The sequence below is a fragment of the Tigriopus californicus genome, chromosome 11 (genome assembly GCF_007210705.1).
Source record: "Tigriopus californicus strain San Diego chromosome 11, Tcal_SD_v2.1, whole genome shotgun sequence".
Classification (NCBI taxonomy): Eukaryota; Metazoa; Arthropoda; class Copepoda; order Harpacticoida; family Harpacticidae; genus Tigriopus; species Tigriopus californicus.
The window spans coordinates 6,123,117-6,146,783 of record NC_081450.1 but is presented as its reverse complement, the minus strand read 5'-3'; the positions used below and the strand labels follow the sequence as shown (position 1 = coordinate 6,146,783).

The 23,667-nt window shown below is 44.6% G+C and overlaps 1 protein-coding gene across 1 annotated transcript in view; it reads left to right on the top strand.

Annotated features, from left to right (window-relative positions):
• The window catches only part of LOC131890731 (protein sax-3-like), a 26,810-nt gene extending 3,744 nt beyond the window's left edge, over nucleotides 1–23,066 (top strand). Inside the window, exons 4-19 of the mRNA XM_059240141.1 lie at nucleotides 2,535–2,574; nucleotides 3,279–3,415; nucleotides 5,144–5,410; nucleotides 7,246–7,437; nucleotides 8,475–8,762; nucleotides 11,054–11,676; nucleotides 13,285–13,516; nucleotides 15,289–15,756; nucleotides 17,630–17,982; nucleotides 19,002–19,152; nucleotides 19,601–19,965; nucleotides 20,039–20,390; nucleotides 21,552–21,623; nucleotides 21,694–21,833; nucleotides 21,976–22,279; nucleotides 22,418–23,066. Coding sequence (XP_059096124.1) covers nucleotides 2,535–2,574; nucleotides 3,279–3,415; nucleotides 5,144–5,410; nucleotides 7,246–7,437; nucleotides 8,475–8,762; nucleotides 11,054–11,676; nucleotides 13,285–13,516; nucleotides 15,289–15,756; nucleotides 17,630–17,982; nucleotides 19,002–19,152; nucleotides 19,601–19,965; nucleotides 20,039–20,390; nucleotides 21,552–21,623; nucleotides 21,694–21,833; nucleotides 21,976–22,279; nucleotides 22,418–22,620 — 4,187 coding nt within the window. The 3' untranslated portion in view covers nucleotides 22,621–23,066. The remainder of the gene's footprint in view (nucleotides 1–2,534; nucleotides 2,575–3,278; nucleotides 3,416–5,143; nucleotides 5,411–7,245; nucleotides 7,438–8,474; nucleotides 8,763–11,053; nucleotides 11,677–13,284; nucleotides 13,517–15,288; nucleotides 15,757–17,629; nucleotides 17,983–19,001; nucleotides 19,153–19,600; nucleotides 19,966–20,038; nucleotides 20,391–21,551; nucleotides 21,624–21,693; nucleotides 21,834–21,975; nucleotides 22,280–22,417) is intronic.
• Nucleotides 23,067–23,667: the final 601 nt, after the last annotated feature.

Genomic DNA, 23,667 nt, shown 5'->3' with positions numbered 1-23,667 from the left:
ATCATTGTGAACCAAGAGGCTAACTTGAAGACATCACGACCACGTGTGGCACTCCGTTACCCTCTCAATGCATCCAAAATAATGCAAGAAAGAGGCCCGATGGAGCCATATTGCACTGAACCGTTTGTTTCTGCCTATTGGCTGTAATCAATATTTATGCTTTTGATAAACATGCAACACTTTGTGCATCCAAGAAATCCGGTCATGTTTTTGTGGACTCCTCTATCCCATTTGGAGCACTTATTCATTTTTCATGATCATATCAAACCTCCAATCCAAATTTGAGAGGAGTAAATTCGAGGAAAACAGAGAGATAGATGGGATGGAGGCAATCTCTGGCCATGTTTGGGAGTGCTCGTGCTACAAGGCGACCAGATTGTGAGGTCGGCATGTCTCCCGTGGGACACGACAGACGAAAGTATGTCGGTGGACGAGAGAGTATGCGAGCTCAGATGATGAAGTGGCTTGCGCATCAGACTGGAGTATAGGTTTTGGAAGAGGAATGGCCAATTTACGGATTGATCTGAGCCTATCGTTTACTAAGCATTGGCGGCGTGTGATTACCGTTTGATTTGGAACACGTCGTTCCATTAGGCCGAGCTTTACTAGATGAGAGATAAGGCGACCAAAGTCTTTGAAGCCCGTCTAGAGAGGGACGCACAAAGTTTGACACTGAGTTATTGTCCAAAGTTGGACACGCGACCGCAAATTGAATTGGAGCGCTAGTAATCAAGCAGAGCGAGCTTTCGGGCCAGACAGAGAGTGAGTGAGAGAGAGAGAGAGAGAGAGAGAGAGAGTGTGTGCTCAGATTGGGCTTCGTTCCCCGAGACAGGAGGCAGAATTGGTACCTGGCCCGGTTCCCCGCTTCCTTGAGAGAACTTGAAACAATCATGGTAAACTTTGGGACACAAATTAATTTGCTTGTCAGCTCATTGTTGGCCTTTTCCTCAATCAAGCCCGACGCCAACATCGGCACTGACCTCGACAGAGAAGTTTACAATGGGTGGTGGGCAATAACAGAGCGAAATGGGTCGACGTCCTCTCTGAATTCATGGGGAATTGCTAAATGGAATCACGGACTTTGATGAAAGGCACTGAACATGAAAAAGTTTTATTCTCTTGAACCGAAAGTAGCGCTTCGTTAATGGCCAGGGACTTGATTTGAAATTATCATTGACGCTCTTTTTGGTTTTGGGGTTCTAAGCCGTTTGAAAGACTGTGTCCTTTCATATATAATTGACCACGACTTGGTCGGGATTTGCTATCATAAAGTAAATTCGCCAGTCTCAGCCCATGGCCCTCAGTCCTCGTTGAACATGCAATGTGTCTCTCCTTCAAATTCTCGGAACTTGATCATGGATCATAAGCATGGGAAATGTTTTGCATACCAAGCAAGAATTTCTTAAGGTCATTGACCCGACGCCATCGAGGTGGTGTGTTCAAAATTTTCATGTCAATAGCCACTCACCATAAGGAAAAAGATCATCCGTCTCTATGAAACTAAACTAAGGCCCTAGTTGGCCTTCATTGGAAGGGCATGTAAGGCCCAATCGAGTTTCCGAAAGAAGATCCAAGGTTCAGCTTTCATCTTCTGGGGATTAGGTTTGATTTGATTGAAAGACGGTTCTCATCCAGATTCCAGAACCGCTGAGTCGGGTGACAATCCTTCTTAAGACAAGCACATAGATATCTGTCTAGACAAGACTGTTCTGTAAAGGTCTCACAAAAAGTACACTGTTTTTTCTCCCCTCAGCCCTTGGTAATCTGGATGGATGTGGAGGGCACAATAGTATTTAAAGGATGTTCCTGGGCTTCTTTTGTCCCACTTGCCTCTGTTGCTTTCAGAGTTTTGTTTTCCTTGCCAAAGGGTTGGATATGTGCTTTAAGTTGGGCGACACGAATTTTTGGTTACCAAAAAATGCAGGATGACTTCGAGGAATGGGGTGGATGAAATCACCCCTCGTGTTATCTTTTCCCCTCTTGGAATATAAAAGTACCAATGGGGTCGGTCGTCTCTCTCTCTCTCTCTCACTGTCGCCAAGTTTTTCTCCTCTTATTCCTCGTTTTTCCTTCCTTTGGTCTCAGAGGACAGTTTTTTTCTGCTTGGAAATATCCCCATATGGATATGATAGGCAATATTCCCATTCTTCACTAGAAAATGTACTCTCTCTCTTTCTCTCTCGTAGCCTGACTCCCAAAAACCCGTTCGAATCTTCCAATGTTAGATAATATCAGTTATCGTTAAAAGACATGGGTTGTGTTTTGACTCGAGTCATTTATCCCCCGTTAAATTCCACCGACCAGAGATTTCACTATTCCCCTCATTGACGATCGTGACAAATTGTAGTAGAGATGCGGGCTGCCCTACTTACTTTCTAAAGACAGGCTAGTCCGTCAGCACCTTTGGGAGTGAAAGATCGATCTCAGGGGGCGGAGTAGGCGCTAAAGTGAGATGTGAGTTCATGCGTAGGTAATGGCCATGGATCAATTGTGTCATTGACATCTGATAAGGATTTTCCATTGTCTCGGATTAGACCAAGCTCACCCCGGTCACGACAACGACAACGACGACAGGTTCCCCATTTCTTGTCTGAAATTGTTTCAGACAGGCTTGACGAGTTTCTAAGAAGATCAATTTCAATGTTGAGACGTTCTCTAGCTGGATGGTAACTCGTCGAGAATTGCCTTCAAGGAACCGAGTATGGGACTATGGATGGGCTCTTGAATAGGGTTGATGTGACGAAAAAGGAGAGTGGGCAGAAGTGACCATGTCACTCAATGGCCCTTTTTTGTGCTGGTTTTTCTTCTAGAACCTGTATAGTAGCTGGATCAACAGCCTGTCCAATTTGGACGAGATCGTCACTGCATACTCTCACAAACACACACACACACACACACACACAACACACTCACGCAGGACATCTAGGACGAAGCAAAGAGGGTTGTTGAAGAGCCCTGAGGTTTTTTATGCCATTGTTCGCCGAGTTCCCTCATACCTTTAAAAGTGTGTTCCACAGCGTTGTCATTCCATCTGGTCCCTCATCAATCATGGATGAGCAAAAAAGTTTTCTTCGCGCCCTGGCCTAAGTATTTTTCTGCAGGGAAAGAAGGACTGGAATAGGACAAGAACTCGCTCGTTCGTTCGTCGAAAGTGTCGTCACTAGCATTTTCAAATATCTAATATTTACAAGCTTGGTCGGTGGCGTTTTATAATGTCAGATATGCGGACGCCCTTGATAAACCCCCACAATTGTTCATTTCCTTTTCCTTTTACCCAGTTGCCTTAGTTTCGCTGGAGGGCGAAGGACTTTGATTATTGACGAAGTCCAAACCTCGGATGAAGGTGAATATCAGTGTGTGGCCAAAAATGTAGCTGGAATCAAGGCCTCAGCCAAAGCCCAGCTCTCACTTCAAGGTAAGAATACATTCTAAAAATAATGTCCAAATGAGCTTGTCTATTCTTGTGGCAATAACACTGCCAATACGTATAGTGTTACTGCAGGGGGAATTTATACTCTCTTCTTTGGAGGAGGAGACAAAGGTGTCGGATGCTGTAAATGGTAAATGAAAGAAAATAGAACGGCCAAGGCGGTGAGTGGTGAGTGGTGAGTGGGTATGAAGATGATGATAAAAGTGATGATAACTGATACAAGAATGGAAAGAGAGGGGGGGGGAAAGAAGCGAACAGAATGAGAGGTGAGAGGCCTCTTCAGATGAGATGGGGACGATTATTGATAACCAAGGGTCTGCGGCTAACACTTAGTGTTTCATAGCGAGGTTCATAGCATAAAAGTATGACAATTTCACACCCCAAAAATAAGAAGTTTCATTCAAGACTGGGCTAATCTAATGGATATGGATGGTGCATTTTGACAAGCGAGGACACCATTCCTCCTTCGTCACCCCCAAATGGTTTGGATTTCCCCAAGAAAAGAAGTTTTCTCGAAAGGTCTGTTGCCATCACCACGCTTTGGTGGGTGTTCCAAAAAGGAGGTGAATGATTATTAGGTCTCGGTATTTTTCTCGTCTTGTAACAAGCCAAAGTGGACTTCTGATTCGGCTCATCTGGTCAACAAATCGTGGTGGCTGCTAACTTTCACGTTCATGAGCCCCATACACATCGTCAAATGGTATCTATGTCATAAATAAAGAAAATGACCAACCAATGAAGAATTCGATACCAGGATCAGGAATTAAGAAGTCCACTCATTGCCATGAAGGGATCGTTTGGGGAGGACAAGGGAGGCTTTCGGTCGAGCGTTCCTCCTGCCATTGCATCGCCATCACCCACCCATTTTTTGCCTCTCTTGCACTCTTCAGATTATGGTGCTTTCAAAAGCTTGGCTGGCCTCTCGTTGCTCGCTCTACCAAGCCTCACTTATTTGCCCTGGTTCCCTTCTGAGTTCCGACTCGATCCAGACAATGGGAAATTGCCCTCGCCACCCTTAAAGATTACGTTGTCGCTTCTCTATTGACGTTTTCCAAAAAGAAATTACCTTCAAGTCCTCCTCCAACTACTTACAACGAAAACTCACCGTGTGCTCGGTAGGCACCTCAATGAAGCCAAGGAAGGGGTGGGTTGACAAATGCAATCCCCTCCACTGGAATCTCTCATGTGGGTAGCAAAGGTATTTGGCATGCACCGTGAGAACAGGCGTTGAAAGATTGCATAATAAATTCCGACTCCCTGGCAATTTCTCAGGGGATAGGGCCAGATATTATTTTCGCAAATGGCACCAATAACCAGAGTCCCGAGGAACCATTTACCTCGGAAGGAGATGTGCATTTTCAGACAAGGAGGGACAGGCTCAAAGAAATATTCGATTTCAAGAAGATATATGAGCACATGCTCACCTTTTGAAGTCTGAAACAAATTGTGGGTAACTTTCCCGTGGTTTTGGCTGGGTTCACACACCTGGCGGCCGACGCCATGTCAGACAACGAATGGTGCAAAAACGATCTGTCAATACGTTGAGCGGAAAATAATGATGGGCCGCAGAGTTGAATACAACCCTGTCTATGCTCCAATGCACAAAAACTCAAAATAACCACATCCAACCTTTGGAATCCAATTCTTTGTCCAGGAATGGAGTCGAACTATTGAATGGTGAACAACATGACCACGTTTAAACTCTCTTTTTAGTCGTTCCGTATGTCATCAAGCATCCGACTAATGTTTCGGCCGTGGCGGGCGATACAGTTCGATTTGGGTGTGCCGTCAAAGGCCGTCCGCATCCCGAGATCCGCTGGTCCCGTTCCAATGGGATGCTACCTGCCCAAAGAGTTCACACCACGGATGGAACCCAATTGACCCTGACAAACATCCTTCCCGAAGACGAGGATGTCTACACGTGTCTGGCCGAGAACCAAGCTGGCTTTGTCCAAGCCTCGGCGCATCTTCAGGTTTTTTGTAAGTTCCAATGCCAAATAAGGTAGATAGATAGAGTCAGGGTTTTTTTTTGTTCTTATGAAACAAGGCCCAACGAGCTGATGGATTGATTAATGGTTTGTTGACTAATGAAGGGCTTGTTGTTGTCTAGAGGTAATGATTTGGCCTTGCATTTGACCATAACTTGGTCATTTGTCTTAACTCTTGAGACAGTTGTTGATGGCTTTTTGAGCTGTGGCTCATTTGTCTGTCTGGAATAAAATTCACTTTGTATTCATATGTATTCAGAAGACGCAGACAACACAATATGCATTCTGCTAAATTGGATACTTGGACGGGTGTTCAGGGTGGCATCACCCAAAGTTTCCTTTATTATTATTGCGCTATCCCACCTTGTTTCCTCAACTTTTTTCCCCAACTTTCCCAGTTGCGGTAAGCACACGAGACCTCACACACAAAAGAGAGAGTTAGCAGGCTGTAAAAAATCCGGTGCAAAAAATGTCAAGACAAGGTGATGACGACAAGCAATTATGATGAGACTTATTGGACCCATTAGGCAAACGACGCAATGAAACCGGGAACAACTTTAAGGAAGGGTGGAACACCGCATCACATCACATGTGCTCGTTTCGGAGGAGGTAGCGAGACATTTCTCAAATACTTGCTGTGTTTTCTTGCCTCTCTTGAAACAAAATCTCGACCACAAGGGCAGATCCAGAAATCATTGACAAATCAATTAGGGCAACGTTTTGTAATGGTTTTTTTGTGGCAAGTTGGGAAGACAAGTTTTTAAGGGATCCTAATGATCCTGTCTTGGTCACGGATTGTTATAGATCTGACATGAAGTTTTTAGACAAAATGTGAGCTTAGGATGACCTGCCTTAATTTGGAATTTGGACCAAAGTGGCAAAAAACAAGAACAAATGTCCTAGGACTCATAAAAGGAGAATCCGAACGACCAAGATAAACTTTCACCCTTCTCACTTTTGAGCTCTATTACAAAGACAGGGCAAAATTTTGGTTCAAAGAAAGGAAACACTCAAAGGTAGTCTCTTTTGATGTAACTGAGTCATTAGGTTTTAAGTAGTTGTTTTGAACGCTTCGGTATAGTTCACTTCATACGAAAATTATGATTACATTTCACGAAGATTTTTGAGCGTTTAGTACAACTTCCCCCGCTTTAAGGGGACAAACTGGGGGTGTCAAACGGTCCTAAAACAGATATGGTTACACGTTGAATGTTAGGCAGCCCAAAAGTAAAGTTATAGCACTCTTAGAAATGAATTTAATTTAACAAATTGAATGGACATTAAGGTAACTTTATCCCATGGCAATGACAAATTCATTAGTAGGTGTTGGTAATGATAGTGTGTCCCTGCTTGTGCTCAATTATGATTTACATTATTTCAGCACAAGTGGGGTGTGTCAAATATAAGTGGCCTTTGCGAGGCACATAAAGTCTTGTCCACCATGTTGTCGTCCCCTTATGTAAAAAAACTACTTTTTAGAACAATTCTTGTGGGTGGGCACCATTAAGGTGTAAGGTGTTGGTCCAAAAATGAAAGATAAAAAATGATGAGATGAATGCAAAAAGATGAAATTTCTGAAACGGTCTTCACAAGTTCTTAGATTGGCAACGATCCTTCTAAGGTAAGAATGGTTCCCTCTAGTCCGAGAAGATCCATAAGAACTTCCCCTCTTCCTCTTCCTCCTCCCTTTCCCCATTCCTGGTAATGTTCGCTTCCAATTCTTGTAGCAGAGTGTTCAATATGGCTCTAAACGACCCAAATGGTCAACAACGCATCCCAGTCGTTCATAAAAGATGATTACTTCTTCTTGTTCCTCTCCTTCTTTAGCTCCACCCGTGTTCCTCGTGAAGCCCACTGATCAGAAAACCACTCTGGGTTCCACGGTCCAAGTGCCGTGTGTGGCGGCTGGCAACCCTGTGCCAATCTTGTTCTGGATGAAAGAAGGTGGATCAGGGGTGCTCCTCCCTGGTTCCAATCAGGGACACGTTCACGTCAGTCCCGAGGGAATGCTGAGAATCGGTAAGTGTCACTATTCGGATCCATTTTGCTGGAACGGCCCTCGCCTTAAAGGGCGACCTTTATCGGATTAGGAAGAAGGAAGACCACCACAGCTACCTTCATTCTTCATAAACTGACTCGGAGCGGCCTCTTTCCTATCTAGTAATGCTTAATTCACGTGGTTACAATGTTTATGGGACGGCAAGGAATTCAGGCCATTTTTCTAAGCCAAAATCTAACAGAGTCCAATGGTATTTTCCTGAAATGATTCTCCAAAACAGGTTCGCTGGGAAATTCGATACATGCCTCGGAGTTCCATTTTCGAGATCAAAATGGACCGATACGATCATGCCATATAGGCTTGGAGTCGGGTTCCTCGTTTTGGGTCCATTAGATATTGGACTTTGTCCCTCATCTTTACTTGGGTTGACCATTTTTGGTCGATAATACTAATAGCTGAACAGAGGGATCTCGGATCTCCGCACTGCCGCCGCAGATTTGTGTGCGGGTGCTCGGAAGATGCATGGTCAGCTCTGGATTTAGATGTACGTCCCCTTGGAGTAGATCCAATTTAAGGGTATCATGGTATTGGCTTCACATTCAGCTTTTCATGTAGGATATTGTTGACATCGATATCGTTGAAAATGTCAAATCTTCGATTGGTATGGACCAAAGCAAAGAAGCTCGGGGTTGAAAAACTTTTAAGCGTTTCTTGAGACAACCAGAAACAAATCAACCATGGTTGTAATGAGGTTGGACTCAATAAGTGAAGCGGCCTCATCCGTCGGGTGGACAAATCTTAACATACCTTGGCCTACTTTCAGTAGGTTGTTTCCTTGGGGACATTTGGTTGCGATCCTTCAGGAGATAACAGTGAGCAAATTACTGCCTTCCAATATTGGTTCCATGAAGCCAACGAATCCAGGGTATTGGATATTGCCTAATGTCAATTCTATTCCAATTCAAATGCCATCCCATCCCCCTTTATATTGGCTATTGACATACTGACAATTAGCCCTTAAATACAGATTACATTTTGGACCGTTCTTTCCTTCCAGAGAATGCATCCGAAAAGGACTCAGACGTGTACACGTGTTCCGCAGTGTCCGAAAGTGGGGCTATTTTGGAACGAACTCAAATCAAGGTTCAAACTTCAATGGACAGACCTCCTCCCATCATTCAAATGGGTCCGGTGAATCAAACGCAGAAATTGGGCTCCTCGACGAGTTTCCCTTGCGAGGCCACGCCCCAAACTCGAGTAGAATGGCTCAAGGATGGGGTTCCTATATCCACTATGGACGATCCTAGGATCAAAGTGGACAACGACAACACACTTCACTTTGAAGGTAAGAGCAATATAGCCGGTCATGAGATATGTCTGTAGGAACTGCCGTTACGCAATTTCGGGTCTGTAAAATTTACAACATTTTTTGGCCTAAAACCCTTCCATTTCGACTCCTGAAAGGACCTGAGTCGGTCTGCATACCTCTCCCTTCTCTCCTTTGCTCAATTGTTATATGGAATCACGAGATTTACGAGGGTAATTAACCAAACTTGGTTTTTGGACCCGGCCCAGATCCAATTCGGAAATTTGGAGCCAGTTCCCATTGACACGAAAGTCATTGGCCTCAAAAAGGGAACTCGATCCACAATCCCCTCACCTTCTTGCGTCCTCTTCCTCGTTTTAAGTTTTCATTTTGAAGAGAGTTTCATAATGAGTCGTGGATGGGTGAACGTTTGTCGAATACCTAATGAAGACGTAAAACACCACGTCGGTAAATTGGAAAGAACTTGGTTGTCAAACTTCAGACACTACGTACGTAAACGTATAACAATATATATGTAGAATCAGATAATGTAAACAAGTGTTGTTTCTCATCCAACACGTTAATGACCCAAGAAGCAAAAGTCCAGCCTTTGCTTTTTCACTTGTTTGAGGTGCCAATACTTAAGGCAAGGGAGCGTCTGGGCCGATGTTCGACCTTCCAGGTCCCAGGGTCTGCCATTCAGTATATAATCTGGAATTATTCAAATTGAATCCCCAAGAGGGAGGAGGCCGAAGCCTAATTAAGAATGCAATGTTGGTCCTTGGCACAACGGCCTGAATCCCATTTGGAGTGGAACACTTGGAACACATCCCCTTCTGTTTTTGTTCGATGCTGGTGGAACCACTTGCGAAGGGCACCGACGACAGCCAACAGACGGAAGAAGTTTTGGATGGAAATGAGGTAGAATGAAAATTTATGGACTGAAAGGGCATAAAAATACGATGTGTGGACTGTGGACCCACTCCCACGAACTGAGACAGTAGATACTGAGTGAAAGAACCAACTGGAAGGGGAAGTGGGCGGAAAATCGGAAGTTCTATCCGGAACTTTCGTCGAAGGACGCTCCAAATCCAATTAAATCGGGCAAAACGGATGGCTTTGATAGCTGACTATATTCACACGAGACCTAGTTTGTTGTTCCCTCGAGCGCCAAAGGTCTTGAAGTTCATTTCCTTGGTCATAAACTTGACCGACAAACTCTCGTAAACTCGGATAAACAAACTAGGACGTCTCCTCCTTCCCAACCGTTGAGATCTTTCATGTGATAGGCTGCTGAGCCAGTTGTGTTGGAAGTTGGAAGAGCCATTTCGGGGGTCCTGGAACCCTCTGTTCCATTCGAATCTTTTTCTCATTAGTTTCTTTTAATTACACCGCAATCTTCATAAGCATGACTGCCAGTAAGAAACGAGGTTAGAAACTGGAAAAGAGTCTTATCCTTCACTTCTCTGTTTCGGTCCGAAATATTGTAGAATATTCAATTGCCAAAATCAAAGGTCAGCCTTGATTTGTCTTTTACAACTCGCCAGCTTATTTTTGGCTACCTTTCTACATTCGTTCCATTTGGTTCCAAACGGTTCCAGAGGGCTTTTCCAAGTTCTTGATGGCCTGAAGATCTTGAACCCTTTTCAGCCTACTTTACATCAGATGGAACCAAAAGGACGGCAGTGGCTGAGGTTAAATGGAAAGCCATGTTAAGCTCTAATCAGATCATAAGAGGCTATAACAGAACTGCAAGTAGTAAAAGGGGAACCTCTCACAAATAAGCATACCACAACCTCATGGTTGCTACAACCCTTGCGGTGGGGGTACAGTATTTCTTGTGGAGCTTTGAATAAGAGCTTCAAGGTTTGTGCTCTTTCTGGCGATTGATTCCATTTTTTCGATCTTGCCTAAAGCCTTGTTTGAATCTATGGACAGTGAGAAAGGAAACTTGTGATGTCAGCTTCCCTTCCTCAAAAGACCATTGTCCACTGTTGGAAAAAGGTCTTGAGCTGGAGTGGAGAGGTTGGTTGGCATTCATTCCTGTTCCGTCTGTCGGAAACCCGTAGAGGACCTTCTGATCTCCCCTCCAATCCCTCTTGCCACCACTCAACCTGTTCCTAGTGGTTGTCACTCAAATCGCCATTATCACAGTGGTCCATCTAACACCAAACATTCGACCAACGTGAAATTTAATACCACCAGATGAGAGCTTGCTGTTGTGAACAGCGAACGCATCGATCAAATTATGAGTTCCATGAGCGTCAAAATAAAGTCCACAGCAAGGGCAGATTAGATAAGAGATATTCATTTCATTCATCTTTTTCCAGGGTTGGAGATCTCGGACTCTGCGTTGTACACATGTCAAGCAAGGTCCATGAGCGGTCAGGCCATGTTATCCGCCTTTCTCCGAGTGGCTCGACCCAATGAAGCGGTGGAATTTGATTCTGTTCCATTCCTGTCAGAATTTCCTGGGTCCCCTTCTGAGCCCTACCTCGTTAATGCCACTTCCCATTCCCTTGTCATTGCTTGGGAAAAGCCCATTCGAATTGGAGCCTCACCCATTCAAAGCTACTTGGTAACTGCAATACAACTTCAGGCTATTATCAAAGACGACATAAACAACCGATATTTCTTCTTTATCCAGATTGAGTATTACACCTCGAGTACGCCCTCTCATTGGGTGGCCATCCCTGGTGTTCAAAATTCGGAAGCTTTCACTTTAGGTGACTTCCTTCCTGGAACCACGGTTCATGTCCTGGTTCGAGCCCGAAATCTTCACGGGCTTTCTCCCCCGAGTCCGGTCTCCAAACGGTTCGAAACGCTCCGACGTACCGACGAAGAAGATGCCTCAGATCCCCAATATCTACGTTCCAAGTTATCGGACACAAAAGTGATGGAACTAGAAAGGGCCACAGTGCTGGGATCGAGGAAGGTGAAACTGGCCTGGGAGGTGAGTGGTCCGTCTTCGAGCTCCTCTTTGCGAGTGGGGGAAATGCCAATAGAATAGGAAATGCCAGTGATTTTCAAACGGGATAACGGCCGCAGAACTTAGGAGGCTCAACGAGAGACAGAAAGAGAGAGAGAAGCTCTCTGAAGGAGCAAAAGGAGGGGGCAAATAAGGAACCCCCAAAGCAAAAGCGCTATTGCATTGAATGAGGGCCCAACCATCCATCGGAAAAGCAATGATTATCCGGAAAATTGACTTCATTCTACGCTTCGTGCAAATCACGGAAAGCTAATAAAACTGAGAATGAAAAGGCTGCAAACTGCAGCACTAATAAATACTTACCTATACTGCGTATGTGTGCAACAATAAGTAGTACGGTAGGAATAGATCTGAGTTTGACAGCCCTCCTGAAATCATTTTGCTTTCCTTCATGTGGCCTAAATTTACATTTTCTGTTTTTGACATCAGACAAACTTATTAATGGAAAATCAATCAACTCACGGGGGATACAGGGAGCACGGCGGCAAGAAGAGGAGCGGGAGCACATACAGTAGGACTGTCTTTTAGGAGGGGAGACCTACATTTGCTCTACCAATGAGAAAGTTTTGAGTACTTTTACCAAATACGGAAGTAAGCCAGCACCAACTGCCAACGCACGCACGCACACATATTAATTAGACGAAGAACCAGATAAGTGAGACCTCTAAAGAAATGCGGAAACGAGATCAGGGGGAGCTAACGGAAAACTAGAGATGAAGAGAGCGAGCGGAAAAGTCTTGACTTATGCTAATGGTCGGTTTGCCACCATTCCATTACTAGGTCACTTATCAGTCCTTTCGTACTTGTACGAGTATGTACATTAAATGGGTCAATGGTTGTGCTTGAAGCTGGGGATTTCGTTTTCATTCAAGAGATTCATTATTGGAAGCCAACGAAATTTCAAGAAAGGTGACGATGAGTCGTCAAGATTGAGTGCCCTACTTACATTTGAAAAGTCGCCAATAGTGGACATACAAATTTTCCCTCCAGAGGCCAAGGAATGGGGGAAAGTGGCCTTTAAATAATTAAACACCGCTTTTACCGGCGCGTTCACTCACATCGACAATAACACAGTAATTGTGTGACATTTTCACGGGAATGGCACATGACAGCTATTACATTACCAGACATTTATCAAATGCCATTTCGTAAACACATTCAATTATCTCTGGAATCGATGGCAACCCTGAGCGTTGATATGCCTTTGAAATGCAAATGACTTGATTGCCCGACGCCATCATCTCCTAAAATAAAAGACCTTTCAAAGTTGATTGACAAGTCAAGAAAGGGGAGAAGAAAGTTTGATCTGAGTGAAAATCACAGCCCTTGTGCTAAAACTCAAGCACATTCAGGCGTGTTCGAGACATAACAATGCCCCCTACTATTCCACTATTATGCGGACAAAGACGGAAAAGGTCATCCTTTTTCATTTCTAGGCACACATTTGGTTTGATAAGATTATTGGCTAACGTTCTAAGCACACTGTGACACATGAGTGTTATTATTTTAGCCGGCTCCGCGATGACGGGGAAAGGATCTGGGTCGTCATCTTTAGGCTTTTCTCCATTTCAGCTTCACATCCCGCAAAAGTTCGTGACGGGCTATCACATTCAATTGCGAGATCTGTCCGAGCTAGACTCAGATGGAAGTTATGACGTCATCACCTTGTCCGGAGGCGGGACTCGATCTCACACCCTCACCGATCTTCGCCCCAATACGGAGTATTCCATCTTCATGCTGCCCTATAATCGAAGAATCAAAGGCCTACCAACCAAGTTGATTCGCATCACAACCAAAGAGGATGGTGAGTTATTTCAAGTCATTTCTTATTGTGAAGGCATATTGCGTTTACAGCAATGAAGTAAAAACAGGAGAAGACATGGGAAATTGTGGGAAGACCTGAGGGTTGCCACCAAGATAACTCAATTTTCCTCTCGTCGACAGTGTGGTGAACAATCACTCCGGAGGTAGAGGACTTTCTTTGGGGGTTTACGTGAAAAATGTTTCCGGTAACTAAGCACTAATATTTCGTCTCTTGGCTTCTTTTTCTTCTTTTCCAACATCGCTTCACAGATGACCCTTTCAGAGGGCTTGAATTCTTTTCTTGAGAACTTCTTGATTGCTAGTCTAGACCTTTTACAAACTAAAAGAAAATGGCAGAGCGAGAGAGCGAGAGAGCGAAAGAGCGAGGGAAAGAAGAGAGTAAAGGTGAAACCCTCAATTTGAACCCCCTTATCGATGGACTTCGAATGATTTTATGATCTAGTTTCTTAGGTACATCGTTGATGATGGCAAGTCCTCCTCTTCTAAGTCTACTCCAAGCACTAAGTAGGGTCTTTTTCCGATATTGCTTTTGTTCTCATTGGATGTTGGTGTACTGTACACTCTTCGTTTTGTGTATTACGGTATAGTAATAGTACAGTGGTAGTGTTGTTGGAACTTTTAGGGGGAAGCAAAATTTTCCAAGGGGAGCTCGTTGTTCCAAAGGAGAGGGGGGGGGGAGCAAGGCAGAAAACCCCGACCCCCGACCTCGTTAGGAGGACGGCCATACTAGTATAGCTTATTGTGTGGGGTGCTATGTTGCCTTCTTACCTAGCGAGGGTGACTTGAGCCACAACAACGGAGGAGAAAGAGGGTGGTCAAAATACTTTATATGAGGAGGCGGCTGCTCTCGGAGATTGAACGTAAGTTTATGAGAGGTCTTGTCATGAATCACTTCAGCCTGTTGATTTTACTTAATGGGGCAATTTATATATTTACCAAGTGTCCACTAAGTCGTCGGAATGGAGCTGCTTCCCAATCTTTGAAGAGTGGCTCTTTGGTTCAATTCAGTCAGCTAGATAGCTAGCTGTCTAATCGAGTAAAGGGACACCTTTGTGTCTGTCAAGACTGACTGAAGAAACGAGATGGAAAAGAGAGGTCTGACGTCCGGTCAAAGTCCTCAGAAGAGGACAACCAAAGGGAACAAGGGTTAAGATGATGGCCAATCACTCAGATGGGATAGAAAGAAGTCTCATTCATGGGGCTAAGCATACCCCCTCAAGTAATACATCATTGGTATTTGATGGATGGTTTTGGAATGCCTTCTTTAACATGAATAATACCATTGGTATACCTAAATGAACAACGCTATATAAACATTAATAAACACGTCCCCCGCTTAAAAAATGGAGAAATGCAGGATTGATTCGGTTTTTTTTTAATAAGCACACCTTTAAAGATAACGTAATACGGCGTCCCTGAGCCTGCCAGTACTCTTATATGGAAATGGGTGCAAATGAGGATTAATCAGTTCTGAAAAGAGAGGGCATCGCGTCCGTCTCGAGGGCAGACTGACTAGCTGACTTGCTGAGCGAGAATAGGGAAGCTTATTCAAGTAAAAGGGGAAGGGGCGTCTGATGGAACATTAGAGTGCGTACGTAGGCTGAAGTTGCTCTTTTCTTTAGGATCAGAAAGTCAAAATGGGGAGGGGGAAGAGGCAGAGGGAGATGTCACTCAGGACTGTGTTTAACAATGGAACAGATATTAGATTTCAGTCCTAATATATTCTCATTATTATGCTATCCTTCATTTCAGTACCAACTGCTGCCCCGGAAAATGTCAAGATCCAGATGCTTAATCTCACAGCGGCCGTCATTCAGTGGCACGAGCCACCTCGGCGAGATCTCCACGGAGACCTGAAGGGCTACAAGGTCCTCATTGACGTCAATGGCACTGAGGCACTCAACTTCACATTAGACCCGACTTCAAATTCCCTCATTCTCTACAATCTGACTGAAGGGCTCACCTACACGGTCCAAGTTGCGGCTTACAATCGGCAGGGAGTGGGCCCTTTGTGTCATTCAGTGGAACTTCTCGTCGAAACGGACTTGTTCCACCATCAACTGGTGCCAGAACAGGCCCCTGGTATGGATCTGGTGGTCCAAGAGGTCTGGTTCGTCATGGTCGTTTCCTTTTTCTCTGTGATGCTTTTGGTGGGATTCTTGGCCATGGTCTGTTTTCGACGAATTCGCCAAGATGGAAAACACATGGGGCATTACAACGGTAAGAAGGTCCTTAGTGTGGTCAGCGAGTAGACTCCACATTTAGAATGACGTTTCACTTTGCTCAAGCATGCATTCGACTGAAGGAACAATCACGCAACAACAATTGCCTTTCATTTCCTTTCAAGATCCAAGTTGGCCCATTTTTGTAGTTTTGCATAGATCTAGTGATATGAGAAAAAAAACGAGTGGCTTTCGTTGCTGTCTGCTTTCAAAAAAAGCTTTAGATGGAGTCATTTATCATAGGATTCCTATGGTACAATGGCCCATTCAAGCTGAAAAGTGATTCGCCACGCTGAATTTTTCCTGTGAGACATACCTAAACGCCATAGAAAGTGGTTACTCTTGGAGATTTTGTCCTGATGTATTTGTTAACTTGGCACAATTCTTCCTAGTGACGGTTCAATCTGCCTTCAAAGGAGCAGATGAGGAAGTACGGGGGCCAAAACAACTTGAATTAAATCTGAATTTGCATACTAAATTGGGAAAACCGTTCATTTTGGCTCAAGCGTTGAATAAGAGTGGTAGTTTGGGACGGTGCCATGCAGGAGTGCAGAGGATTGTGCGCACCCTACACTGACTGTATGGTCCCATGGTCTCTTTCATCGTTTGTTCCGCTTCCTGTCTATTCCATCTGTCTACTCATATTAGAGGCCGAAACGGTCTCGAGCAAATTGGAGTTCTTGGCATGGAAATGGGACCCTTTTTATGGATTGTCCTGCGACTGATGACAATCCAGTACATGACGGCAGTTTTTGAGGGTAAATAATGGGATTGAATTTCTTGCTCGAGCCTTTTACAAAGGGGGTGTTTTTTAGCCCGAAGAAATACTAACATATTCCGCTTGTGGTTTGCCTCTCACTTTCTGCTCTGCCTTCTTGCTCCCCTCCTTTCTCTTCAAATAAACACTTGAGAATTATTCAAAAAGAGAATAACTTGGCCATTCCTTGAGTCTTTAGCAATGGCTCTCAACACATGGTATTGGATGGTTGTTTTTGAGGGTCCCACTCAACTACGGAGGGGTTTAAGGTTTAGGAAGCGAGCGATCAAGACCATAACCGAGACTAATTTGTAAATTCCCCTCTTCCTTTTCCGCCTTGGCCCATCCTTAGCGTACTTCCTGGAGTCGAAACAAAATTTGAACCAGCCCAAACATGTGAAACCTCGTTTCACTCTTGAAACTCAGTCGTGGCGAGAAATGTAGTCTCAGCTTGTGGAACAGAGGACAAATTGGGCAATATCGGGTGGAAAACTGAACCTTGGAGAAACAAAACAATCGAGACTAGGCAAAAAACTCGTCTCGTTGTGAACTGAGTGTTCAGAACGCATTTCTGTTTGAAACCGCCTTTTTCGTGAACAACTTAGCCAAGTCCACAGGCTTTACATAGGTTTGAGTATTCCTTGCGTATGGGATCCCAAATGTTAGAATGCAAGAGCGAGAGCGAGGAAAAGGCTGGGTCACTTGTTTCTTTCTTTCCCCGCTTTCGCTTTAGCCCTAAAGGAGAGGAACATTTTCTGAAATCAAGAGTCTACCCAGATGAATCCCTCCAGATGCTCGCTTGGTGTGTAGCTCGCCTACTATGGGACTTGCGATTGTCTTGCCTGGTTGAGATGCTCCAGGAATTTCAAGTAGATCCAAAGTTTACGACAAAAAAGGAAGATACAACCGACTAAGTCAAACTTTCCCCTCTTTTCAATGCCATATCAAATGATATGGTTTTCCCATTGACTGGAGATGAGCGACTCGGAATGTTTCGATGAACTCTTGAGGGCGCCCAAATGGGAGGGGGGGAGGCTGCTAGCAGCAGCTCAGAAGCAACTTCAATCTACGTGGAAAAGCTTTGATGATCAATTCCCTTTTATTTGTGTTCCAGTCCCGATTCACAAGGTGGACAATCTGAGCCACGTGAACTTCAATGACAGGGACCATTTGTGGTTTGACCCGGCATGGAAATCCGGCGGCGGATCGCCATCCAATGCCAATAATAACAAGGCTCAGCACGACCCTATGGCTGAGATGTTGGAGAACAATGCCAAGAATCCGAAAACCGCCAATCTCTTTATCAACAAACTTCATGAGACCACAGACTACGCCGAAGTGGACGCGGCCTCCACCGTCAACGGCCTAGAATTCGGATCAAAACCGGAGAACACGGAGAGTGGTCCATATGCCACCACTAATCTGGTTGACTCGCCATTCCTCTCCAAATCGAACAACAATAGCCTGGTAGGTTGAAGCATCTTTTACCCTACAATTTTTGGGACCTTCATGTTCAATAATGATAATGTTTCCGAAAGTTGGTGACCAAGGCGCTCGAAGCTCCTCGAGGGGGACGAACAGAAAAAAAGTTTTTAATGGTATTGCTAGCTATTTCCATCTCTTGGTGACTTTGTGCCATGTTCCAGGTTATTCCATCGAATGAACCAAAAATCAGGAGGAGAGCCCCAAAAGCCCCATTGTTTCTTTTTCGAGCACATAGAGTAGACAGTCTGGAGAAGAGGAAGGGAGGAGGGTTGATGAGAGTGATGAAGGGGGTGAGGGAAAAGGGCTAACTTTTTTCCCTTACACAAGAAGATCCCTCAGATTTGTCGTCGTGTCCAATCTAGTTGAAGAAGTTCTACGTCCAGTTTCGAAGGGTGACTTGTCAAAATTAGCCAAAGTAGGGCCAGTGTACTCAATACCAATGTCGGGGCGAAAGCTTTTAAGAGATTGTCTTCACATTTACGGCCAGTGTACTCAATACCAATGTCGGGGCGAAAGCTTTTAAGAGATTGTCTTCACATTTACAGATTTCTGCCAATCGCTAGCTCTATATCCGCCTTTTAAAGCCTGTAGAAACAGTTTCTTTGTTCCATACTTTCTAGCTTTCATTAGATGCTTTAGTGCTCCACTTAACAGTCTAGTCAGGAAATGATTAGGATTCTTTTAAGATCCATCGGTATTAGGCTTACAATTGGATTCTTTATTCGTCGATTATCTGAAGACGGTGACAAAACTCATTTGAAAGTGTCTGAATCAGTGAATGGTCAATGCCACTTCTCGTACTTAAAGAGGTTGCTGGTGGTAGATGGACGAGAATCAAACACAAAAGCACAAAAGGACTAAGTAGCCATCATTTGATCCTTTTGGATACTTTCTCACGATGGGCGAAAAAGAGCCGTTTAAGTCAATTGAGGGAATTGGGCTGAAGTGGTTGTCTCAGACTACATTGTTCTATTTATCGATCATTTATTCTTACTTTCCAGACATACGGCGGCTCCTCTAATGGTATGCTGACCTCGAGTGACCTCAATGGGACAGTGGGAGGTCACGATATCACCCCCAATCATTCCCTTCATCATCATAATAACAATATCCCGCCCAATTCCTCGTCCCATTCCGACGGAACGAACAAAGGTAACCTTTTACTCCCCGTTGATCCGACGTCGATATTTAATGGTGTGGCAGGGTCAAGCTCGCATCCAGTCCGAGTTTTTGCTTAAGATCTAAAATTACACGTTAAAGGCAAATCATTTTGCCTGAAGTCAAGCTCAAGCACAGTAAGCGCTTCTTGTGTTGAGCAGAACAATAATATATCTTGATGGACGGGAATGACCCACTGTCATTTCCGTCCTTGGGCCATCAAAGAGTAAGTGAGGAATGGAACATTGTCATACCATTTGGCCATAACGCTTCTCATTCCCTGGGTCTTTCCACCTTGGATTGGGATCATATCTAGTTCAGCTTAGTCCAACCTAGTTCATTACTGTAGGTCAAGCCGTAGTCGTAAAAAATCATTTTGTACCCAAACCATTCCATGCAGGAAAAATGAAAAGAACTGAAGGAGGTTTTCTTCTAATTACAGATTCCTTATCTTCCTCGTCAGGAAGCACAATTGCTACAAAACGCAGCCGTCAGTCTCAAGAATCGCCCAGTCCGGCTCCTAATCGGGATGGCACCCCCAATACACTCCCACCCCTCCCCAATCCCAACTTCACCTCGCTAAGCAATACTCAAAGACTGATTCACCCGCACGCAGCCTCAGAAGCACGGCTGAATAAATTCAATTCGCACGAAAATGGCCCGAATAACCCGCCCGCACCACCTCAACGAGGGATGTCATCCTACAACGGCGTACGAACCGGGAGTTTTGGATCGTTCGGGCATTACGCCACGCCCATGACGTTCGTAAATGGCTCCAATACCAATTTTCCTCAACAAATGCCAGCCGTACGAAGGGTTTGATAGAATTGTCTTAGGGAATAGAGCTCTTCTTAAATATATGTTTTTCTCGTTGTTTCAGATGAACGGCAGTTTCGGGCACTCCCAGTTTTCGATGCCTGGAATGTTCTTCCATCATCCGTATCCGGGAATGAGTGGATACTGTATGAGCCCAATGCCTCCTCGTCACTTCCATCCGGGGTCGGGATATCAATCCACGGATTCTGGAGTTCCACTTGGGAACGAGAGTGCCAACGAAGAACATTATGAGTCGGCGTCGGTTTGCTTTGGTCCAGCTCCTAATTCGGCCATGGCAGCCCATTGGATCATGAATGGCCAGGGTGGACCAGGCGTATTGCCCCACGGTCCCTTGTCCAATTCCCAATGCAATTATCCAACTCCAACGCCAACGAGTAGGTCTGAAGGGGTCAAAGGTGGGTGGGTCGTTTGTGGTCGCTCGGGTGGTCATGGGAAATCTGAGATTGCATATATGTTTTGGGGCGGTAGACATCTTGGAACAAGATTGATTTATGGGACAAGCCACTCTAGAATAGAATCTCTGGTACATATGTACTCATCAAGCCTTTCCTATCCAAACTTTGCCGCGCAAGCATACATACAGCATCAGGCACCAACTCTTTCCAATTCTTGGTAGATACTAGATTCGAAAACTGTCGACAAAATTAATGAACGTCGCCATTAGTGAATCCCCTAATGAAACCAGAGGTCAAACAGAAGTCATGCAATCAAGTAACTTTGGTAGAGCCAGCTAGATTCCCTCTGAGGATCCAGCAAACTTCATTTGGTGGTGAAGGTGCTCAAATAAAGGAAGTTTAGGCGATCCTTCGTCAGCATTTTGCAATTACAGCAGCCCTCATTGTGGAAAGTCAAATAGGATATGTTTTTCTGGTTGCCGGGATATTTCGGTGGCGAATGTCCATAATTGCCTTGTTCTATGAGCCAACAATATTGGCAAACAAGACAAAGGCGGGAAAGAAGTGACCGAAAAACTGGTACCAACGAGGGTGCAAGGGGAGTATTGGTTGTGCTTGTACGGGGTGTGAAGGGATCGATCGGTGCAGAGAATTGTAAAGAAACAAGAAGAAATCGAGAAACAATCTTTCCCATTCTAAACCCCTTTCCTCGGATCTCTAGAAATCAGGAACGTGCCGTCAGAGTGGAAAGGAAACTTTTCTTTGGCCGGGAAGATATTCGCGTGTTCCAGCCCCATCATCATGACTTGGAACTTGGACCTATGGTCCAAACCCGGGAACAATTTGTAATGATTTGTTTCTCCTTTGGCAAGAAAGCCGGTTGGCCTGGAAAAAACGAGGCCACGAAAGGGGAAGAGGATAGAATCTGAACAGCTGTCGGGCACAATTTGAACCATCTCGGGTCAAATGGTGCCTCCTTCATACGAACTTGGGTTGAGCCGGTTGAGCCCGAGACATGACGACGCTCCTAATGGCTTATAAACTGGTAGACAGTTTGGTTCGATTTCTAAATGATTGTATCCAGCCAAAACTTTTCAGTCACCTAGGAAATAAGGGCAATACTGAAACGAACTCATTTGTTCACTTGTATTGCCGTTTTAGGAGGAAACCACGGCTATGCCAGTGAAAACGAACAAACTGGGGTGGATGGGAGCGAATTTGGAGATGATCAAGGTAGGTTCGTCAAGGCCTGGTTCACTGGTATTGATCGTATTAATAATCCATCCTTTTCTTCTCCAATTAGGCTGCTGGGAATGGGGATCCAATGTGTATTTGTCGGATGATGATTCTGAAGCTATCAACGCTGGCGAATCGTGTTCAGTTTATGCGGGAGCTGAGTCCGATTATGACATCCAATCTGCTAATGGCGGAGCTAAAACCAAGGTACACTCCACGGCTTTACGTTGTTCACTCACGTATGGTTGCTCAAATAAAACACCGGCATGAGCTTTCACATTTTGAGTTTCTTCCCCCCCCCTCTCCCATCCGTTTGCTTATTGGTTTTGCATTGTTTGCCATTTTCTAGCTTCAGCTTAAGAGCGCCTTGCCATCACATAGCCAACGCTTTCCTGGCCAGTCAGGCCACGCCTACCCACCTCGCAGGCCTACTTCTGTATGCAGCACAGACTCCAATTATAGCGTGGTCAACCGAGGGCGGCCTTCACCTCAACAAAAGAGGCTGAAGGCGAAGGTAGCGCGGTCGAAATATTCCCACCAGGAACCTGGGAAGGTAGAAGAACCCATTTATTCTACTTTCAAACCTCAACAGACTGTTGGAGGTGGACCCAAAGACCATTTGGGAATCATGACCGCTTCCACAGGGAGATTAGGTATGACCGATCACACCATTTCCATCTAAACCCAATCCTTTGTCAGGTCTTTATCCCAAAATATTGAAGCATATCATCTCAAGCTACGTATTTAATACTGTACCATAAATGTATTACCCGATGCCTTTTTCGTTCCAGCCACGGAATTCAAGTTGTCAGAGTCCAAGGAGAGGTCTCCACCCCCACTTGACCCAAATCAAGGCTCAAGTACATCCGCCAAAAGCAGCCATCTCAATGCCAGAGGCTCGAGGTCGGCCTCGAGCACACCTCAAATCCATAGACGAACTACAGTAGATCATCAAATGACCCTGTCGGACATTTTGAAGCAAGATCAGTCTTAGAATAAGTTGTCATCGTCATCGCCTTCACAGAATGGCATGCACGTGCAACAGTCGAATAAGAATGCCGAGAAGTTTGAGACGGATCCGTCGGCTCAAAGCGAATTTGCCAGAGTCAGTGAGGACATGAGTGAACTTGTGTACCATTTGAATTCTATACAAAACGACATATCAGAAATGACTGGAACAAACATATCATTGCATGGAACCAATTGAGGAGTTCCACCCAACGGAAGAACGTCGCCATTAAAAAGGAAACATTTTCTTGTTGCTTGACAAGTTCGATCCCTGAATTGATTGGTATTGTTTTCTTCAGTGAAGTCGTGTAATGAAAGCTTTGCTGTTTCTATCTCTATTTAGCCAAGTCCTTTGAGACACCTGTCAGACTGTTCCGATCTAATGGATACATGATTGTTAAAGAAATAGACTTCAAGAATAAGTTTTACTTACTTATAGGTTGCGTTATTTAAAGCTCGTTCAATGCGTCTTCCAAAGCTTGATCCTGCTTTCTAATAGTACTTGAATGAATGCTTCGCTCCATTAAATAAGACTTCTATTGAAGACACGAACATTTTAGTTACAAATATTGTCAATTTGTGCTCTCTGAATCTGACACGGACATGGACTCAAATCCGGATGACGATTGGTCCTCTGAAACCAATTTGATTTCTTCTGACTTCATCAACGTTGGATTCAGGTGAGATTCCATTGTCAAATGAGGAATGCTGTCGGAGACTTGTTGATCTTCAAGTTCGCTTTGGCCGGGTAGCTCCATCTGTCTCTCTTTCATCCAAATCATATCACTCTCATCGTTAAAAATCTCATTATAAGCCTCTTCACCGCCAAAGGAGACTTTGGAGCTTTCATGCTCCGAGTCTTCATCGGTGTGAAAGTTTGAGCGATAGTGCTCATCCGCGTCCAAGGAACTCCAATCCATCTCACTATTCAAACGGATGCGTGTCGAATATCTCAAATACTTTCTCTCAAAGTAGCAGCTCTCATTTTCAATGCGCTGACTGACAGCCCGGACGATGTCGCCAGGGGTCTCTT